The 17,947-nt window shown below is 37.8% G+C and overlaps 2 protein-coding genes across 3 annotated transcripts; one reads left to right on the forward strand and one right to left on the reverse strand.

Annotated features, from left to right (window-relative positions):
- Positions 1–7,969: 7,969 nt before the first annotated feature.
- On the forward strand, positions 7,970–11,351 carry ebna1bp2 (EBNA1 binding protein 2). Its single transcript, XM_063892089.1, has 9 exons — positions 7,970–8,201; positions 8,741–8,824; positions 9,049–9,221; positions 9,401–9,524; positions 9,651–9,740; positions 9,937–10,012; positions 10,170–10,260; positions 10,367–10,541; positions 10,670–11,351. Exons 1-9 carry the CDS (start codon positions 8,106–8,108, stop codon positions 10,715–10,717), a joined length of 957 nt encoding a protein of 318 aa, XP_063748159.1. The 5' UTR covers positions 7,970–8,105; the 3' UTR covers positions 10,718–11,351.
- Positions 9,810–12,544, reverse strand: cfap144 (cilia and flagella associated protein 144). Of its 2 annotated transcripts, none has more exons than XM_063892091.1 (4): positions 12,336–12,544; positions 11,966–12,010; positions 11,714–11,817; positions 9,810–11,474 (listed from the first exon to the last, which is right to left on the reverse strand). In XM_063892091.1, the coding sequence occupies exons 1-4, from the start codon at positions 12,454–12,456 to the stop codon at positions 11,379–11,381; spliced, it is 366 nt and encodes a 121-aa protein (XP_063748161.1). In that variant the 5' UTR covers positions 12,457–12,544; the 3' UTR covers positions 9,810–11,378. The 2 variants fall into 2 exon arrangements, with proteins under 2 accessions (XP_063748161.1, XP_063748160.1); XM_063892090.1 differs by having other exon boundaries at positions 9,823–11,474; positions 11,966–12,025.
- Between the last annotated feature and the right edge of the window lie 5,403 nt (positions 12,545–17,947).

Below are 17,947 nucleotides of genomic sequence, written 5' to 3' on the forward strand. Positions count from 1 at the left end.
TAAAGAGCTCCTATTCTTACAGTTTTGTTTCATTCTGATCTTCCTAAAGAAGTTTGATAAACCTTCAGACCAAGTCAAAGTGTGTGACTGTGACCAGGAGAGTTTTCTCGATTTGGTGACAAAGATGCTGATGGCGGATGCGGCTGATAGGATCACACCTATGCAAATCCTCCAGCATCCATTCATCAGTTACCTTTCTGGCGACTCAAAAAGCTGCTCACAGTAAGTTCTAAGATATAGTTTTTTTTAATCTTCCCACTGTTGATACAGATGGATGAAGTTGCATGATTCATTTTTTTTCTTCCAGTGTTAAATTGTGTCAGAGCTCTAATGATGAGGAGGATGACGCTCCAGACGAGGCCTCGAGCAGCACATCCGTCCCAGCTTGCCAAACTGAAAATGGTCGACTGAGCAGCAATGAACATACCCCTTTTGCTGGACATACAGCAGAGAAGAAGAGGAAAAGGGATGGTAAAAAAAAACACCAAGAAGACTCCGCTTCTCAAAAGGAAGAGGGATCAAGCAAAGCCGTGCTCTTCCTTGGAAGCTCCTCAGCAAAAAAGACTGGAAACCTCAATGAGAACCTGAAGGACAGCATCAACAGTAAGCACAGCTACGGCAGCATGCACACACTGTGGATTTTATAAGTATTTCCTTCGTTCTTTCTTCTTTCATGATTTGTATAACAGAAAATGTCATAAACCCATTCACAGAATAGCTCATGGATTTTTGGAGATGTTTGACATTAATTCATGTATTTTTCTAGTATAAGTTGAAGAAAATGTAAATCCTTCTTTTCTTTTTCATAAGAACTACTGAAAAAAACAGTAGAGGTCGCGTCCAAAAAGAGGAAGAGGACCGATGAAGAGACCTGTTCAGAAGAGAGGTCTGGATGCAAAAGAGTGAACCTATTCTCACCTTAAGTACTCCAGTCCGAATCTGCCCTGACAATCCCCCCTAAATGCATTCAATAAAACAAGCATCGTGCAAACTTGATGCATTTTTTATACAATATGTTTTTTATGAAGTTATTTTTATGTTTTGCATTGGCAGTTTCTGCTCTATGATACAGTGATGAAGTTATTAGAAACAGATTGTGGGATACGGGGAAGTTGGGGGATTTAGCCTTCAAATTTTTACTCCTATATCACTCAGACAATAACTCCATAAGACACACCCTCTATAAATGTGTTAGTCATAGTTAATTAAAAACATTTCCCAAAGCAGGTTTTAAGTGGAGGACAGAAAAATGTTTTCATTTTCTTTTGATTTTACCGCCAATCTCTGCCTAAGCAGCATAAATGAAAAATACAATAAATAGAACAAATGGCAGCAATTGTCAGCTCAATACTGTTTCTTCAAACTAACATTCCTTTGAAACTAGTGCAAATGGCAGGACTCTAATGCACTATGGTTTTAGAGCATTGGTATTCAAAGTAAGTAAAGTTTTGGGAACAACATGGTTAAGAGAAGAAAAAACATAGACAATTCAGAATAGAGTCCCACAAATACCTAAAAATGTTCATTTTAATAAACACCTAATACTGCAGCATCTAAAATGAAGTGCAGTGTAGGCAGTCATCTCCTGTATTTACTGTACTATAACTGATGTCTATACATAGTCATGCTTGAACCAGAGCGGTGTCACAAGTTACTTTTGCATGAAATATTGTAGATAGTTATGTAAAATAGTATGCACACATCAAGAGAAAATAAACGTTAGCTGCTTCGTGCTAACTTTTACATTATTAATTATAGTACATTATGTTAACAAGACCTAACAATCATGTATACAATAAAATGTTTTCAAAGCAGGACTGGTACTTATAAGTCAAGTCAAATATTTAAATATTTCTTTAAATGTAACACTTTTATTAGAAAACAATGATTACTTTAAAACCCCACCAAGATTTTATGATAACTCTAGATGTAATGATTCCTATAGTAATGTTGTTGTTTTTTTACTATGGTTCTTCAGTACAATACTAACAATTCACACTGCTGCAGGCTTATGATGTGCATAGCATTGCCATATCATGCAAGCTGTTTAAATAATGCAGAGCTATAGAAGGACAAAAGAATAGCATTGAGCCTATTCCTTCTGTGCAGTATGTTCCTGTTTATTGAAGATGGGAGAACTGAATAGAAAATGTAATGAAGTGAAGCCTCCCTTGCATGTTAGCTTGTATGGGTGTAATAAATGTTTCAGCCTTCAGAGGCTGCTACTGATCCTTGAGATGTTGTATCTGAACAAACCACAGAAGCTATTGGTTTTCTTATCAAGGGAATGTGCATCTTTTTGTATGGACATGTTGTTTGCAACTCAGTAGCGGTGTTCAGCTTGCATCATGATTGTTTTTTCCAAAATTGATTTATCGGATCTCACGTCTGCCTTTAGAAGAGGGGTACACCATGTGCATACAATGATAAGACACCCAGTACCTTTCACAGGCACCTCATTCCAGACCTCACCACTTTGCTTATTTATTTTTAAGTGCCCTTTAAATACTTTTTACACATTAAGTTTGAGTGAGTAGGTGACATAGATAAATGGAATCGGAGGATGAAACCCTCTTTATTTGTCACATACATGCACACAGCAGAGCACACACAGTGAAATTGTCATGATCCTTGTTTCGTATCTGTCATGTCCTTGTGTGGTGTGTTTTATTTTGAAATGTTTTCCCTCTTGTGTCATGTTAAGCTTCACTTCCTGTCTGCGTTTCCCTCCTGTGCCTGATTGTGTCAGTGTTCACCTGTTGCCCCTGTGGTTCTCCTCCCCCTTCCAGCTGTCTCTCGTCTTGTGATTACCCATGTGTATTTAGTCCCTGTTTCCCTTTTGTCTGTTGTTTGGTAGTCGTCATTTCTTCCCTGATCTTGTCCAAGATACCTGCCTGTTCTTGTCGCCCTTCATGATTGAAGCTAAGTGTTTTTCATGTCCTGTGTTCCCCTTGCTTCGTGCTTTCGTCAACAGTTTATGAATAAAGCTCGCTTTTTGTTTTTGACCCTTACCTGCTTCCCCTTGATTTACTGCACTTGGGTCCTGTTTCCTCAACCCTGACAGAAATTGGTCCTCTGTATTTAATCCATCCTAGTACTAGGAGCAGTGGGCAGCTATTGTGCAGTGCCTGGGGAGCAATGGGGAGGGGGGATTGGAGGTGTCCGGTGCCTTGCTCAAGGGCACAACAGCAGGGCCTAGGAGGTGAACTGGGACCTCTCAAAGTAGCAGTCCACTTTCCATATTTCAAGTCTGTTTTGGGACTTGAACCGGCGACCCTACGATTCTGAGGCCAAGCCCCTACTGACTGAGCCACTGCTGGACATGTCTTCACTCTTACACAATGTTATGCCTTTTCAGTTGTCTTTACACATTTTAAAACTCAGATGTTACATTAAAAAAAACATGTGCCCATGGTTAATAGTATTCCATCTCTAGAAGAGAGAAGCAGGGAGGAGGGGAAGAGAGGGGAGAATGGGGAGAGGAGAGAAGAAGAGAGTAATAGATTGCATTGCACAGCGAGGGGCACAAACAACTTCCTGTTTGTACATTTTCGAGGCTGGTTGCTAATAAATGGATTTTTCCACTTCAATGTACCCTTTTAATAGATTTTCTATAAAGTGGAAACTGATTTTAATCCAGGGAATCTCTTGAATGGCAAAAAGGAGACCATCTGGAGAACCCCTGATGAATAAAAAAAAGCTGTCTCTAGATATTTGGCTAAAGGAAAAGCAGAAATGACTTTCTTAGAATGATCTCCCCCTGTCACCCTCTCTGCAGTATGTCACTAAATTAGTTACTGGGCCTTAAAATTGTTATTTTAAGTTAAACCAGCAGGGGTAGAGAACTGCTTGCAGAAATAAAGTTATTGGGATTTTTCCACCCTAACCAATCTTGTCATTCAACCTCGTGCCTGCACAGCTCCTTTCAGGCAGGGCTAAAGAGTACTGGGACATAACATCTGACTAGGATGTTTGAATCTGGTCTGATCCTCATTCCTAGTAAAAAAGGAGCAAGGCATTAGGTTGTTTGCCTACTCAAGGACCACTTGCCCTCACTGTGACACTCTGTAGAAATGTTTTCCACAAAGCACATACAGTAATGATTGGACCATCCTGCACCTGAAAGTTTATAGGTGGAATTACAAAGCACTTACTCGGCCAGAATACAGAATGGGATCACAATAAGGAGTATTTCAAAATGGGCTTTGACAAGAGTTTTAGTATCTTTACACAATGCACTTTTCATGCCCTTACTTCACACTACATGTTTACTTGCTTAAGGGGCAGCTGGAGAATGACACATCATCATATTAGTTACCTGCTCAAAATGTGTGTTAGAGACGTGTCCAGAATTTTGCAAAAAATTGTCCTCAGCAATTTCTTTCAAGGACTTTACTGACTGTATATGGACTGTTTGCAGAAGTTATCAAAGGAACGTTTAGAAGCCAAACTATATAGGAGTATAAAGCAAAACTGCAACAGCAGCAACACATTTATACCTTCACTGCAAAAATGGAGTGAAGAGAAGCAGTCGCTGTTGATGGAGCAATGCTGGTTTAATGTCAGAGAGATAAGGAGAGTATGACAAGATCATCAACTTTTCCTCTTCTATCTTTGGTAAATCCTTACTATTGATCACTTGGCAGTAGCAGAAATACATGGAAAGAAAAGAAACAGTTGATGAATGCCGGTTTTACTAAATGTTTCCCTTTTTAACATTTCTTGACTGTTTGAGGCAATTAATCATTATAAGTCAGCGTTTTATATATCTTGCTAATCTCCCAATGTCTCAATGTGCAATGAAACATGAAGACCCTTTTCCTCCTAACCTTAGAACAAGGAGAATGTTTTCTATATTCTGTTGGTTTGGAAAAGATAGAAAATGAACAGCCAAGGTAACTATAATCTTGTTCAAAGACCTGGTTAGGGTGCCAAAATATAACAATCATAGGATTCTGGAATATAATATTGCACGGATACTAATAAACTTACACAAACAACTGGTAAGAACCCTGGTTTGACTCTCACTAATGAAAGTGGACATTGGATAGCTCCGTTTGTGGCAGGTCTAAGACTGCAGCATGGCTGGAGTGTGACAGAGTGATGCATGGGTATAGGCCAGCTCTTCAGCAGTCATGTCAGGGATGTTTTGATGGAAAGTGAGGGAATAAACATCCACTCAAGACAAGACATACCGGTACAAAATGACCTTAAACAGTGTTCCCAGTAATGTATCCAGACCATTGTTTATACACACATCACTAAATCTCCTCAGGCTGATTAAGTGTCAGGAGCTAAACCACTTATTCAACTTAGGGGTAGACATTTATGACTATTTTTATTTATTTTCTCAAGCAAGCTCAAGCAGTCAGAATAATACCAAGAGAGGACCTTGAAGAGATTGAATCCAACTCATTTCTAATCTGTGAGGAAGTGGCCTGTCGCTCTGAAGTAAAGAGTGACAGAGATATGAATATAATGGACTGCATTACTGTCTGGCTCAAGCGATTATGATGACAGAAATGGAAATTATGGTATTTTTCCTTTTGAAGACGCCTCAGAGTGGGGATCTGAACACGCAATGAATGGAGGAATTCATTCAAAAACATAAATATTGATTTCCATCAGAATGGAAAGAAAGTCACTCTCGTGGGGTTCATTCAGTTTCTGCTTTGAGGGCTAGGAGGATAAGCTACTGAAAGAGACTGGTGACAACTGATACGCTACAAACATAGAAGTCTCTAGTCTCCTGTCTACACTGTAGAGAGATGTTTCCATATTGCATTAAGATTAATTAAATGTTCATGTTTTCATTACCAAACTAAATGTCATAACTTAGTAGGATAATTTTCAGTTTGGCAGTTTAGCAAACAAGTCCTATACATTATGTCTATAAAAAAGGCAGACATCTTCTGCCTTCATTTAAATCCTAAATGTTTTATTTCATTGAAAGCAACTCATTGTAATGTTAAATGCAAATTGTAGGGCTATCAAAAGCATACTTTAAGATATTTGCAAGGTTGAAGTTTTAAAAATAAATGAACAGCTGCACACTCTTCAGGTCAAGGTGCTTTGCATTTCTGAAAAAAAACACATCAAAAAACACGAAAAGAGAGGATGAATCAAACTGTCAATGATGCAGATTTAAGAGCAGGAGGCACAAAAGTGTTCAAAAATAATAATGTATGGTGTGGTGTGGTGTGAAATTATGTGATTGTCAACTATTTCAATGGAGTTTGCATTCCCAAGCCAGTATTTACAGACCAGATTGCAAACTTTTCTTGCATTTTTGTCAGTTCAACACTCATTTTGACAGGGTCAGTATGTTTAAAAAAACAACATAAATGTCTCTCATTGAACTGCTGACAGGTAAAATACAGATGACAAGAAAAAGGCAAAATCAGAATTGACTGTAATGACACCAACTGCAGCAGACTTCCTACTGATATTTAGAAGTATTACATTATTGATTATTGGTTGCTGTAGGTTTGTTATCAAGCCCTGCAGATTCTTTGCACTCCAGGGCCTGTTTATATCTGTTCTCTGGCTTTACAGACAACAAATACAGATAACTCCAATGACCTCTTAGACAGGGGGTTACATTTTTACACTGCTGTGCATGTTTTTGTCTTGTGTCACATGATATGTATTACGATAAATGTCAGAACATATTGGTTATGCTGTTCTAGCCCCCACAATCAATAATAAGGTAATATGTCCATTATATAATCAACACTGTCATGGTTGGTAGCTCTTAATACAGCACTTAAGATTGAGATCTTTGCATGACCACTTGAAAATATCTCTTTCAAGTGACAATTTGAGTAAGATCAAGTTACTTTCATGGTCATTGGCCAGCAGCATTAGTATTCAGCATGTGCAGACACTGGCTCTAACTGCAGGCCCTCCGAACACTACTGCTATGTGACTGCAAAAGATGAATACAAACCTCCTTTATGCAGCATGTAAGTAAACCTGATTCCTTTCTCATGCTATGGTGTCAAATAATTTATAGCTGCATTGGACTATACTTACTTCAAGTTAGGACATTTAGTGCTGAGAGTCTTTGCGTATTTGGGGAATCTTAGCAAAATTATGAGATAAATTTGCACCACATGAAATCTGTTCAATCTCTCAGTGGTCAATGGCATTCATAAAGATCATATAGGAAAACAAGTAAAGGTCAGTATCTGTGATAAAAGGAATAAAGGTAGATGTATGCATGAAAGACTATTAGTCAGAGTAGAACCCGTCATCGGCTTCTCTTGTCTTGTATTTACAGTGATACCAGGCCAACACTGCAGACATTTCTCTCTATCGTGCAGTGTCAAAGTGACAGTAATCGACCCGGGGGCAGAGCTTTGACAAACTGATGTCAATAGTTTCTTTCTTGATAAGGTGGCATGTAAAACTCATGAGGCTTCATTAGTAGCCTACAATCAAACATGTAAAGATAACTTACTGTAAAAGCCTATTGTTTTTTGTGTGTTGCATGAGGGGCCAAAAAATTTAATTTCATTGTGGATCCCTGTGATGTGAAGTAGCCTATATACTGTATTGCTATCTAAATACAATACCTTGACTGTTACATCTGTCACAGTCTTCAAAAGAGCACCACAGCACCGCCAGGTGGAGTCTTCAGACATTAGCCTGCATGATCAAAGTAAAGTAATGTTCTTTCATTTATATTTAACATGCGTATCTGTGAAACTCCATTTTGCACTGATGAAATATGTCCATTTTACTCCTCGATAAAATAAATAAAAACATAAATATATTTTATTTAGTGTATGGGCAAAGGTTTATACATATAAAGGTAATAAGATGGTAACGTTCTTGACATATTATCGTATCATTGACGAAAAATATTGATGTGTATTATATATATATATATATATATATTCCCCCCCCCCCCAAGTAGGAACCTTCGATCTAAAAAAAACGTTTCCGCCGGCGGACTATGTTGGCGCAACATTCAATGCCGTTACCTTACGTCACTTCCTTCCCACGTGAAACGCTCTGTACATGTGAGGAGAAGTATCTTTATTCGTTTACTGCATTTTTATTCAAGTTTAAAGGCCACTAGATCACCTACTGCTTTTTTAATGATTATCGATAGCAGCACTATGGAGTCTGAAGATGAGGAATCTCTGCTCGGGCAGGAGTCTGAGGATGAGAACAGTGAATTATCAGACAATGCGGTAAGAACTGTTGACATGCTAACATGGGCTAATGCTAACAACGTACAACTAACTTACTGTTTCGGAATGCTAATGACACAGACTCGTGTCTCCAGTTGAGACGATACCGGTCGCTATACTATACATGATCTTTGAGCATTGTTCACACTCTGTATACATCAATGTAAACTTTTGCACATTGCCTGTTTAAAAATATGGAAATTCCTCTATCCAACTCTTTCATTAAAAAACACGTTTATTTTGGCTCATTTTGTTTTATATTTATATTTTATTTTATTTATGTTCATGTTTTATGTGTGTATACTTATGCAGTACTTGCTTTCCCAAATTCATTGTATATGTAAACCTATTTTACAAGAAACATGACTTATTCTATTCCACTGTTGCTATTGTTAAATATATGTGTGTTAAGTGTATGTGTTCATACATTTGCAGTAATGTAGAATATAAATCAGTTTGAATGCACAACAGTATATTTTGTGAGACAAAAAAACGTATATATTATTCCTAACAAACATATTTGTTTTGGTTTTCTTTAGCTTCAAGAAGCTTTCGCAAAGGGGTTGTTGAAACCAGGGATGAACGTTTTGGTGGATGAACCCAAAAAGCTTGTCAACAATTTGGTGAGTGGAATCATTACAATGCATCTTAAATGTTTGCATTTTTGTTCAGCTTTGGCGTATGGTAAGGTATGAAACTAAATAAAGAAAAAATAATTTCACACATTTTAGTGATGCTCTTGTGAAAATATAAGAAAACACCAGCTTGTATAAAAACATTAAACAATGTTACTTAACATACTTGTACATTTGCTGATACACTGTCCTGTGTGTATGTTGTAATGCAGGAGGGTTTGAAACAATGCCTCGCTGACTTCCGTAAAGACCTTCCCTGGTCGGAGAGGTTGGATATGACCAATCTGCCAGCTGAAGACATTATTTACAAAGCAGAAGGGAAAACTCCAAATGTGAAAAATGGAGATGTCAATGCAGATGATGATTTCCAGAGAGAGATGTTTTTGTAAGTGATCTTAACGTGATGCAATGTATGTTGAAAGTTTGAGACTCTTAAATGGTTTGTTGTATTTGAGTGACTGTTTAGACTTTTAATTCATGTGTTCACTCTAGTTCTATTGTTGACTGCCAGGGATGTTGTATTTTTAACCCATTCATGATACATTTGTGTTTGTTAATTTACAGCTACCGTCAAGCTCAAGCTACAGTTCTAGATGCGTTGCCTCTCCTGAGCAAACACGGCATACCAACCAAGAGACCTGATGATTACTTCGCAGAGATGGCCAAGTCTGATCAGCAAATGCAGAAGGTGAGCTAGTTCTTCAATGCTAGACTGGAATGAAGGTGCCGTTTTCTGACAAATGTAGTCAAAGCAACAGAAACCACTTGAAAGCTCATGATTAATTTCATTTTGTTTTTATGTTCCTTTGTCCAGATCAGGAAAAAGCTTATCTCAAAGCAGTTGATACTCGAGAAGTCAGAGAAGGCCAAGAAATTGCGAGAGCAAAGGAAGTTTGGCAAAAAGGTTTGTGAATGTTTTTTAATGTTATTATTTCCCTTTTTTATACTTTTGGAGTACCTTTTGTTTATGTGTCCGTGTAAGGGTTGACTTATACACTGGTTGTCTGCTAGCCTGGCATCATTTCTGCATCAGAGGCTAATAGAGGGCACATTTCCTCTTTTGGTGTGGAGAATTAACATACATCTTGATTGTGTGCCAGGTCCAAGTAGAAGTTATTCAAAAGAGACACAAAGAGAAGAAAGCTATGATGACTGCTGTGAAGAAATACCAGAAAGGTGAGTTTATTTACAAGTGTTGTGTTGTTCGCACAAGTTACACTGCACATACAAAAAAATAAGAAATAAAAATAATTCAGTGTGTACTAGATTTAAGAGGAACTGCTGCTGAGTGTTGATAATTATTCAAATATTTCAATTATTTGTTAATAACAAGGAATGACCGACAAACTGGATTTCTTGGAGGGAGACCAGAAGAAGGGTAAAGAGCCTGCTCAGAGCCAAAACAAAGTTCCAAACAAGAAGGGGTAAGGTGTAACATTCTAGGTGTCCATATTGCAACCATGAAAATTTATATTATATTTTGTAACCCTTCTTCACAAAAAGCTAATTGTTTTACTGTTACTTTTACAGCCCCAATGCCAAGAGGAAATATAAGGACCAGAGGTTTGGCTTTGGAGGCAAAAAGAAGGGAAAGAAGTGGAACACCAAGGAGAGCCACAACGATGTTTCCAGTTTCCGCGCGAAAGTCGCTCATGCAAAGAGCGGCAAGGGGGGAAAGAAAGGTGCCAAAGGAGGAAATCAAAATGTGAGTCACACACACGTTAAACACTGCTGCCTGATTTAATACATGCTGACAAATTGTCAAAAGAAAGAATTAGACAAACTGTGCTTCATTCTGTAGAGATGCTCACCTGTTGTTCAATTTGATTTCAGAAACGGCCAGGCAAAAATGTACGCAAGAAGATCAAGTCTCGCTCTTAAAAACTGACTGAGGCGGGTCAATAGGCTGGACTTGGACCTTGTTTCTAGGCAGAATCCCCCTCACCTGCACCCCAATCTGCCCTCCATATACATCATTAGACTTTTAGGAGAACGTGAACTTGAATTCTAAACTTTTAGTATTACATGTCTTTCGTTAAATATGTCTGGATTGATATGGAGGACCCTTCAACCCACACAGAGACAGAGACCTCCTGCCATATTGCTAGGGCAGCTATTTGAAGGACATTGCTGTCGAATGGTAAACCCAAGAGTGGACTACATAGAGTTAAAAAATGATAGCAATGTGTACACCCGCCTTGATGCTGTATAACCTACAGAGTGCGTGCTCTCTTCAGAGTTTGTTGTGTTCTGTTTTATTTTTTTCTAACTCAGCTTCTTGACTCATTGATTCTTTCATGTGACATGACATTTTATATATTGAGCGCCTGTTCGTTTTGCCCTTTACTGTTCATTATAATGATTAGTATGTGATGGGCAAGGGTGTTTCATATAGACCTGTGCAAATGTTTTCCCTGCAAATGAGTTTTGTTTGCTTGCTAACATTAAAATTCACCATGCAGCCTCTAGTACCTGTATGTAAACAAATAAATTGAAACATAGGTTGCTTATTGTAGGAGATTTTCATTATTTTTGTCTTGGTCTAAGTTGATGCACGCAGGGTCTTTTCCTGGTGTATGGTGACGTCTGTGCTGATCCTACAAAAATTGAATCTCTTGTCATTGCGTGTTGATGGTATCTGGGGAAAAAATAATGGACAGAATGAGAATTTGATTGAAATCTGGAGATAAAGATTTAAATGTGTTACATAAGGCCTGGAAACAGATGGCTTTTTTTTTGTGGTTTCTTTTATCGTTTGATCATATAATAAATGATTGTTAATTCAAGAGTGCAGGCTCTCTGCTCATAACGCCACCGTGATGTCCTGCAGTTTGGTTAATAATGATTATAAATTGTCAAAGCCTTGTTTTCACTCACCAGTGGAGCCGATATCCACCCTATTTCATGACTCGCCGTCAGTGGCATTGCATACTTCTTGGTGGGTTCTAGGTGGGCCTTATGGAAGGCGTCGATGAAGTCCGCTTGAGAAAATAAACATAATCAGTAGGCAGATGTTCTCACAGTGATTGAGTCCATAACTACGTAATCTTGTTTGGAAGAACATGGTATTGTTTTTCCAGAAAAACATTTAATTTTTCTTTAGTTTTGAGGTAATCCATGAAGACTTACAGTTCTCTGCAATCACTTCTGTTGGTTTCCTGGACATGGGTCTGTCTGGGAGGACATGTACTAAAATGTAGTAATCGTGAGACAAAGTCAATCTCCCTTGCAATATATAGGCTTCATACTTATTTTATAATCAACAAGAGATACATTGACAACAATCATAATGGTATCAAATAAGTGACCAATACATTTATGCTCAGTGAGTAATAGTATAACTATTTTATTGACACTTTGTCATTTCTCATTTTTTTTCCAATAAGGAAGTTGTCATTTAACTATTTGTTAATATCCATATTTCATAGATCACAAGTAGCATTGGAGAAAGGAAAGGACAACTATTGAAGTTGATATACTTAACTTTTTGTTAACTTACATTTCCTGTGTGGGTTGATGCTGAACTCCGTGTGGAGTTTCTGGTATCTTTGCTCTTTCCGGATCGTCTCAACGTGAATTGAGTTTTGATGGACCAAATCCAGTTTCTCCTTTCCTGCCATTGTTTTAAATGTACAAAAAAGGCCACAGATACCGAGTGCTGCAAAACGACGTGAAGGAGTTTGGACTTGATTTCGTTACCTAGCAACTGTAAACAGAGCCACGTGCTGCAGTAAACTGTCGCTACCACGCGGTGGAGCAGCGCGCTCAGATTTGCTCATTGTTGACTTAGTAGTAATTCATTTTATGGTATCATTATTCTCCAACACATTCATTCCGGTAGCTTAGTTACTTCATAGATTCAGATAAACAATAAAAAAAAATAGCTATCCAACCAATATGTAATGTGAGTTTATTGAAGCTACTCAACAGTATACTGTATTAAGATTACAGCTATCAGCTGCAACTTTACTTTTCAAAAAGTACAGAATGCATCAATATTTGTATTCCAGTGTACACATATTCTGAAATATACTATTGAGTATTTTGCTTTTGGTACTTGTATATGGAGTTTTATTTTAATTGTTAATAATATTAAGATACATGAAAGTGATTGAAAAGATATATATTTGGAAAAAACCGTAATATGTAGGAAAAACATGAAAAAAACAATACAAAAGACCATTTTCCTTTAATTTATGTAGGTGTTAATTTAAAAAATGTAACTCTACTTGGTACTGTATAAAGAGAATATAATTAGTGTTGGATGAAGAGTTTATATAAGAAAACAAACATTTTCCTAAATTTGTGACCAGAACGACGGCATCTCTAGATATAGTCTCTCAGAGCTTTGCAGTCTGAGAGAACTGTCAGAATATTATTATATGCATGCATTTTCCTGCATGTGCACAAGCCTGTTCAAGTGCATTCATGTGTATGTACAGGCCTAACAGCTGTGAGCATTTCACACTTATAAGAAACAAACTTTTAAGAAAGTACTACGCTTCCCGAGATGACCAGTGACCTTGTGACCATGCAGTGTGTGTAAACAAGTAGAGTGGCATTTCTTCACATTGTCTTGGACTACACTTGACTTCCTCTGCTCTCAGCGGTGTCACGGATCACAAATAAATAACAGTACTTTCACATCTTGTAAATAGTACTTATGGTTGAGTGGTTGCTGTTGGTTGCGCTGATACACTTTCAAGGCTACAGTTACAATCCTGCACTGCATGCATGACTTTTACCACGTCTCCTCACATTTAATTTCCCTTTCATTTGGTTTTCCCCTTATTCTCCTCCTGCAGCCTTTCTTCAATTACACCATCCCTTCAGATTTTGAAAGTAAATACTTTCTTACGATCTTTCTTTCTTATCTTTGTGTGGTTTTGTGTATTTACTTCTTCTCACAGTTACAGACACTTTAATAAAGGTTGAGACATTCAGCTTTTGGTATCCATCTCATAACCTAAATCAAGCGATATGTGAAAGATATAATTGAAACAAGTAATAACGGCAATAGCTGGAGGGACTTGAGAGGAAGATTTTGTAATTTCTATGTGGGTGGGTGACATGTCCCCTGTGGTGCTTCTGTACCTGTGTGAGGAGGAGTGAGCAATATATATTACGGGAAGATGGGAGTGCTTGCGGTGTTGAGCTTTGTTCCCCGGCTCCTGTCACAGTGTCAGACCAAGTTATCATCAAGGCAGCTTTAGAGTACCTTAGGCTAGGAGCAGTCAAAGGCCAGTTTGTGAGTTTGTCCAAAATTAAGTGTCAACCACATGCCAGGAAAGGTACTGCACATGATGTGTGTTTATCCAATGAGACAAACTTTCCACTAATTATTTCTCATTCTCCCTTTCAGACATGTATACATACAGAAATGAGGAGATTCCATCATCTCCTGAGTGTTGGCAGTAAGGGAGAATTTTGTTTGGTTATAATGTGGCTGAGAAAATCGTAATGACCATCTTGTTTGAGGGGAAGTGTTGTGAAAGTATTATCCTGTATACTGTCTTGAGTTTTGTGAAGTGACATGCGACTTGTTTTGTTGTCGTGAGTTTGACCACCAAGTCATTTTTCTTTACTTTTGTCACTCACACTCAATATAGAACACAAACAGTGCTATAAAACCCACAATATAAACACTATTATAAATTGTCCCCATATCGAATTGGATTCCCAGGTGGTCTCCCATCGAAGTACTTGCCCGGTGTGACCCTGCTGAGATTCACAGATTGGACAAGATCAGGTGTGTCCAGGTATGTATGGCCGTAAGTAAAAAGTGAGCATGCATACATGCTATTTATGCTGGCAAAACGCTGCTTATTGCTCTATTCAAGTAATTCTTAAGACCACTTTATTTCACGCAACACATTCAGGGATTTTTTTTCAAATGGCGTCAAATGCCTAGTAATTTTGAAATGTACTCCTGTCCATCTTTGACACCTTTGTGTTACCTTTTTTATCTCCAACTGGATATTTTGGTCAAAAAAAAAACCTGGCCCTGTTGAACTTGTAGTATTCCATAACTTACACCTATGTGTTTGATTTATTTGCTGTTAATAAAAGTGCTCAAATTATTGATGAAGACATTTACCACATTACCAGTGGTGTCTCTTTCGCTAATGTATTTCAGGTAAATACAATGGCATTACTTGAAATGGGAAGTGGGTTTGAATATGTTTTCACTATGAAGATGAAAATATAACTAAAGAGCGAAGGGAACTGTAATGAGAAAATATTCTAGAAATATTATTTGATCCCATCCCACTATCAAAGCAATTATTCACAAATCTCACTACAAAACGTAGGAAGATCTATTCAGAAATATGCAAAGAATGACAAATCAGTAAGAGTATTAGAGCCTCTACATACATGTACCAATGAAATATCCTTTGCTTTCTTTTAAGATATGCACCAGCACCAGCCTCTGACCTTTCCTAACATGCCTTTGTTTTAATTACCAAGTGCCCTCTGTTGCCTGCTAATTAAAGCACTAAGTCATGTATTATTCAGCCATTTTCCACACCATGAATTTAACATAAAACAAAATGTGCACACTTATACCCGTCACCCTATCCACTCCAACATGATGGCTAATGAAAGCCACTGATATTTTTCCAAGAGGTGGAAATGTTTGCTTAGTATCCCTCTGTAGTATTTCCTTTGATTATTCTGGTAGCTGCTGACCTTTGCTTTAAGGGACTGTGACTGAGAATCAAAGAAAGCTGTACCATTTTCAATCAAGTACCACTTAATAAAAATGTAAATTGATTTTCTGTTGCACAAACGTAGTCAAGGAAGGAATTTTAAAGAGCTGCTTCATTTAAAATGCACCAGTATAACCAGTGATAGGCAAATGATGGGGGGTATCGTAACCTTCAAAATTAGCGCCATAAGCGCCACATACAGTATCTACAGCCCCGGAAAAAATTAAGAGACCACTTCAGCATTGTCAGTTTCTCTTGTTTTATTTTTTATAGGTACGTCTTTTGAGTTAAATGTTGTTTGTGTTTTTTTTATTGTATTCTATAAACTACTGACAATTTTTCTTTGTGTTGGGATTCAACAGACACTGGAATGGCTGCCATACATGTAGAGATAAAGATTTAAGAAAAAATTGGAGGGGCTGTATGTTACAAAACAGTTTTCTTCATGTATTGCCCAGTAGCAAATATTTCTATGTTTTTTATTTGAGCATATTTAAACATGTAATGAAGACAGTTGAGTGTATTTACTCACTTTGATTTGAATTAGTAATAAATATTATTAATTGTGCCTGGTGAGGCGCTGACCGTTAACATGCTTGTCCAAATGTGGGGCCTATCTAGGTTGTTTTCAAAATGTTTGTAGCGTTATTAAGAATGGAAATAGCAGTGCTTTGAAGTAAGAAAGCTTTGCTATATTAAATCTTCCCCAAACTATATTCATTGCTAAACCTTAATGTAATTGCCTCATCTTAAACACATACAGGATGCAAACCTTCACCCCCAGAAACCTGAGCCTTTTGCCCACCAACCCCATTCCTACAATTTGTGAATGGTTGCCAACTTAATTTATTAAAAACAACACTTGTCATGAACATACTAAAGTCTTGATTCAAAGCTTAAGTTTTTCATCTGACAATAAAGATTTAAAGCATGAGTTTGAGAGCACATTATGCTGCACTGTGATCTCGAAGACCGTGAGAAAGTGGGTTTGTGGTTTGGCTCTGGACCCCCTTGTCTGCTCTGTCTGTGGCTGCCAGTCAACCTGAACACTAATCTAACAGCAGACACAATCCCACCCAGCCCTTTGTCTCCTCACGTACAGTGATAATAATTTATCTCAGCTTTTTATCAGATTTTTCTTTTTGGACCCCAGCAGAGGGACTTTGGGTGTTTACTTATCTGATTATGGAGTTTCATCCTCTGCTCTTTTAAACAACTCAATATTTGGAGTAAAAGGGAACCTTTATGAATATGAAGAGCCACACACATGAAAACACACACAATAACATACACACTCTCCTACTGTGTGACTTTCCTATTCACCTCACAGTGGAAAGAACAGGTGATAGCAGAACCCCTTGTACTGATACATGTTCAAACACACATACACAATTTTGCTTTGCAGTTTGTTTTGATAGTGTTGAAGGTGTCTGGGGCTCCCTGGAGACATCGTGGTCGTGGGAAAGTTGTCTTCCCATCAGATGGCAGCTCTGTGTCCCCATCGTTCTTGTCTGTAATCTCCTGTTTTGTCTCACTGAAGGAGACTTTCTTACGTAGCACAGACTGCAGTATAGATTAAGATAGACCTTACTGCAGATGGTTGTACCACAATGTAGTCAGAAAAATCTAAAAATGTTCACCCTTTTTAGCCGTGAACAATCAATTCCTGAAATGTTACATGGCTGTGAGGCTTTTTATTCACTATTTTCTCTCAGTTGTCTAATCATGTATAGCAACAAAAGCGAAAGAATATTTGTTGCGGTTCCCTATAGAAAATGAAAAATATATGGTTTTGGCATCAAATACATAGTGGAAGGGATAAAGCGTAGAATAATAACCCTCTTTTCTTACACTTATCAGCAGAAGCTCTGAAGCAATTCTATTGGTGCCTCTCTCCCGAGTGTGTTATGGAACATTTTATGCAAGGATAATGATTTTTTGCATGCAAATTAATTACACTTTGCTTGCCTGCCAGCATCAACAAGTGATAAGGTAATTGTTAGCGGGGTGTTATAATGTCAATGTGCCAATCAGATTATTTGATATCTCCAATCTGATCAGTAAAAGGATTATAAAACAAAAGGACTGGAATAAATAAGGGGAAGCCCCATCACTGCCACCATTGTTTATAAAGTTTAGGTTACATAGCTAGTTTAATGATATTGTGGTTAGCTGTGTAGCTACTGCTCCAACGTTATAATTGCTTGCTACACAGCCAAGGAATAATTATGAATGTAGTTCAAATTAACTTAAACTGTGCCGCTTCAAATGCCCATTTGCTCCCCTCACCTGGTCAGGGCGAAAATATAAACCCATATCCACGAAGCACTGTGACCTAAAAACTAAGGCGTGTCCAGGAACACCTTCAAGGGTCTCATTATAAATGTTTCCCTCATATTTG

The sequence above is a fragment of the Eleginops maclovinus genome, chromosome 9, assembly GCF_036324505.1.
Source record: "Eleginops maclovinus isolate JMC-PN-2008 ecotype Puerto Natales chromosome 9, JC_Emac_rtc_rv5, whole genome shotgun sequence".
NCBI lineage: Eukaryota > Metazoa > Chordata > Actinopteri > Perciformes > Eleginopidae > Eleginops > Eleginops maclovinus.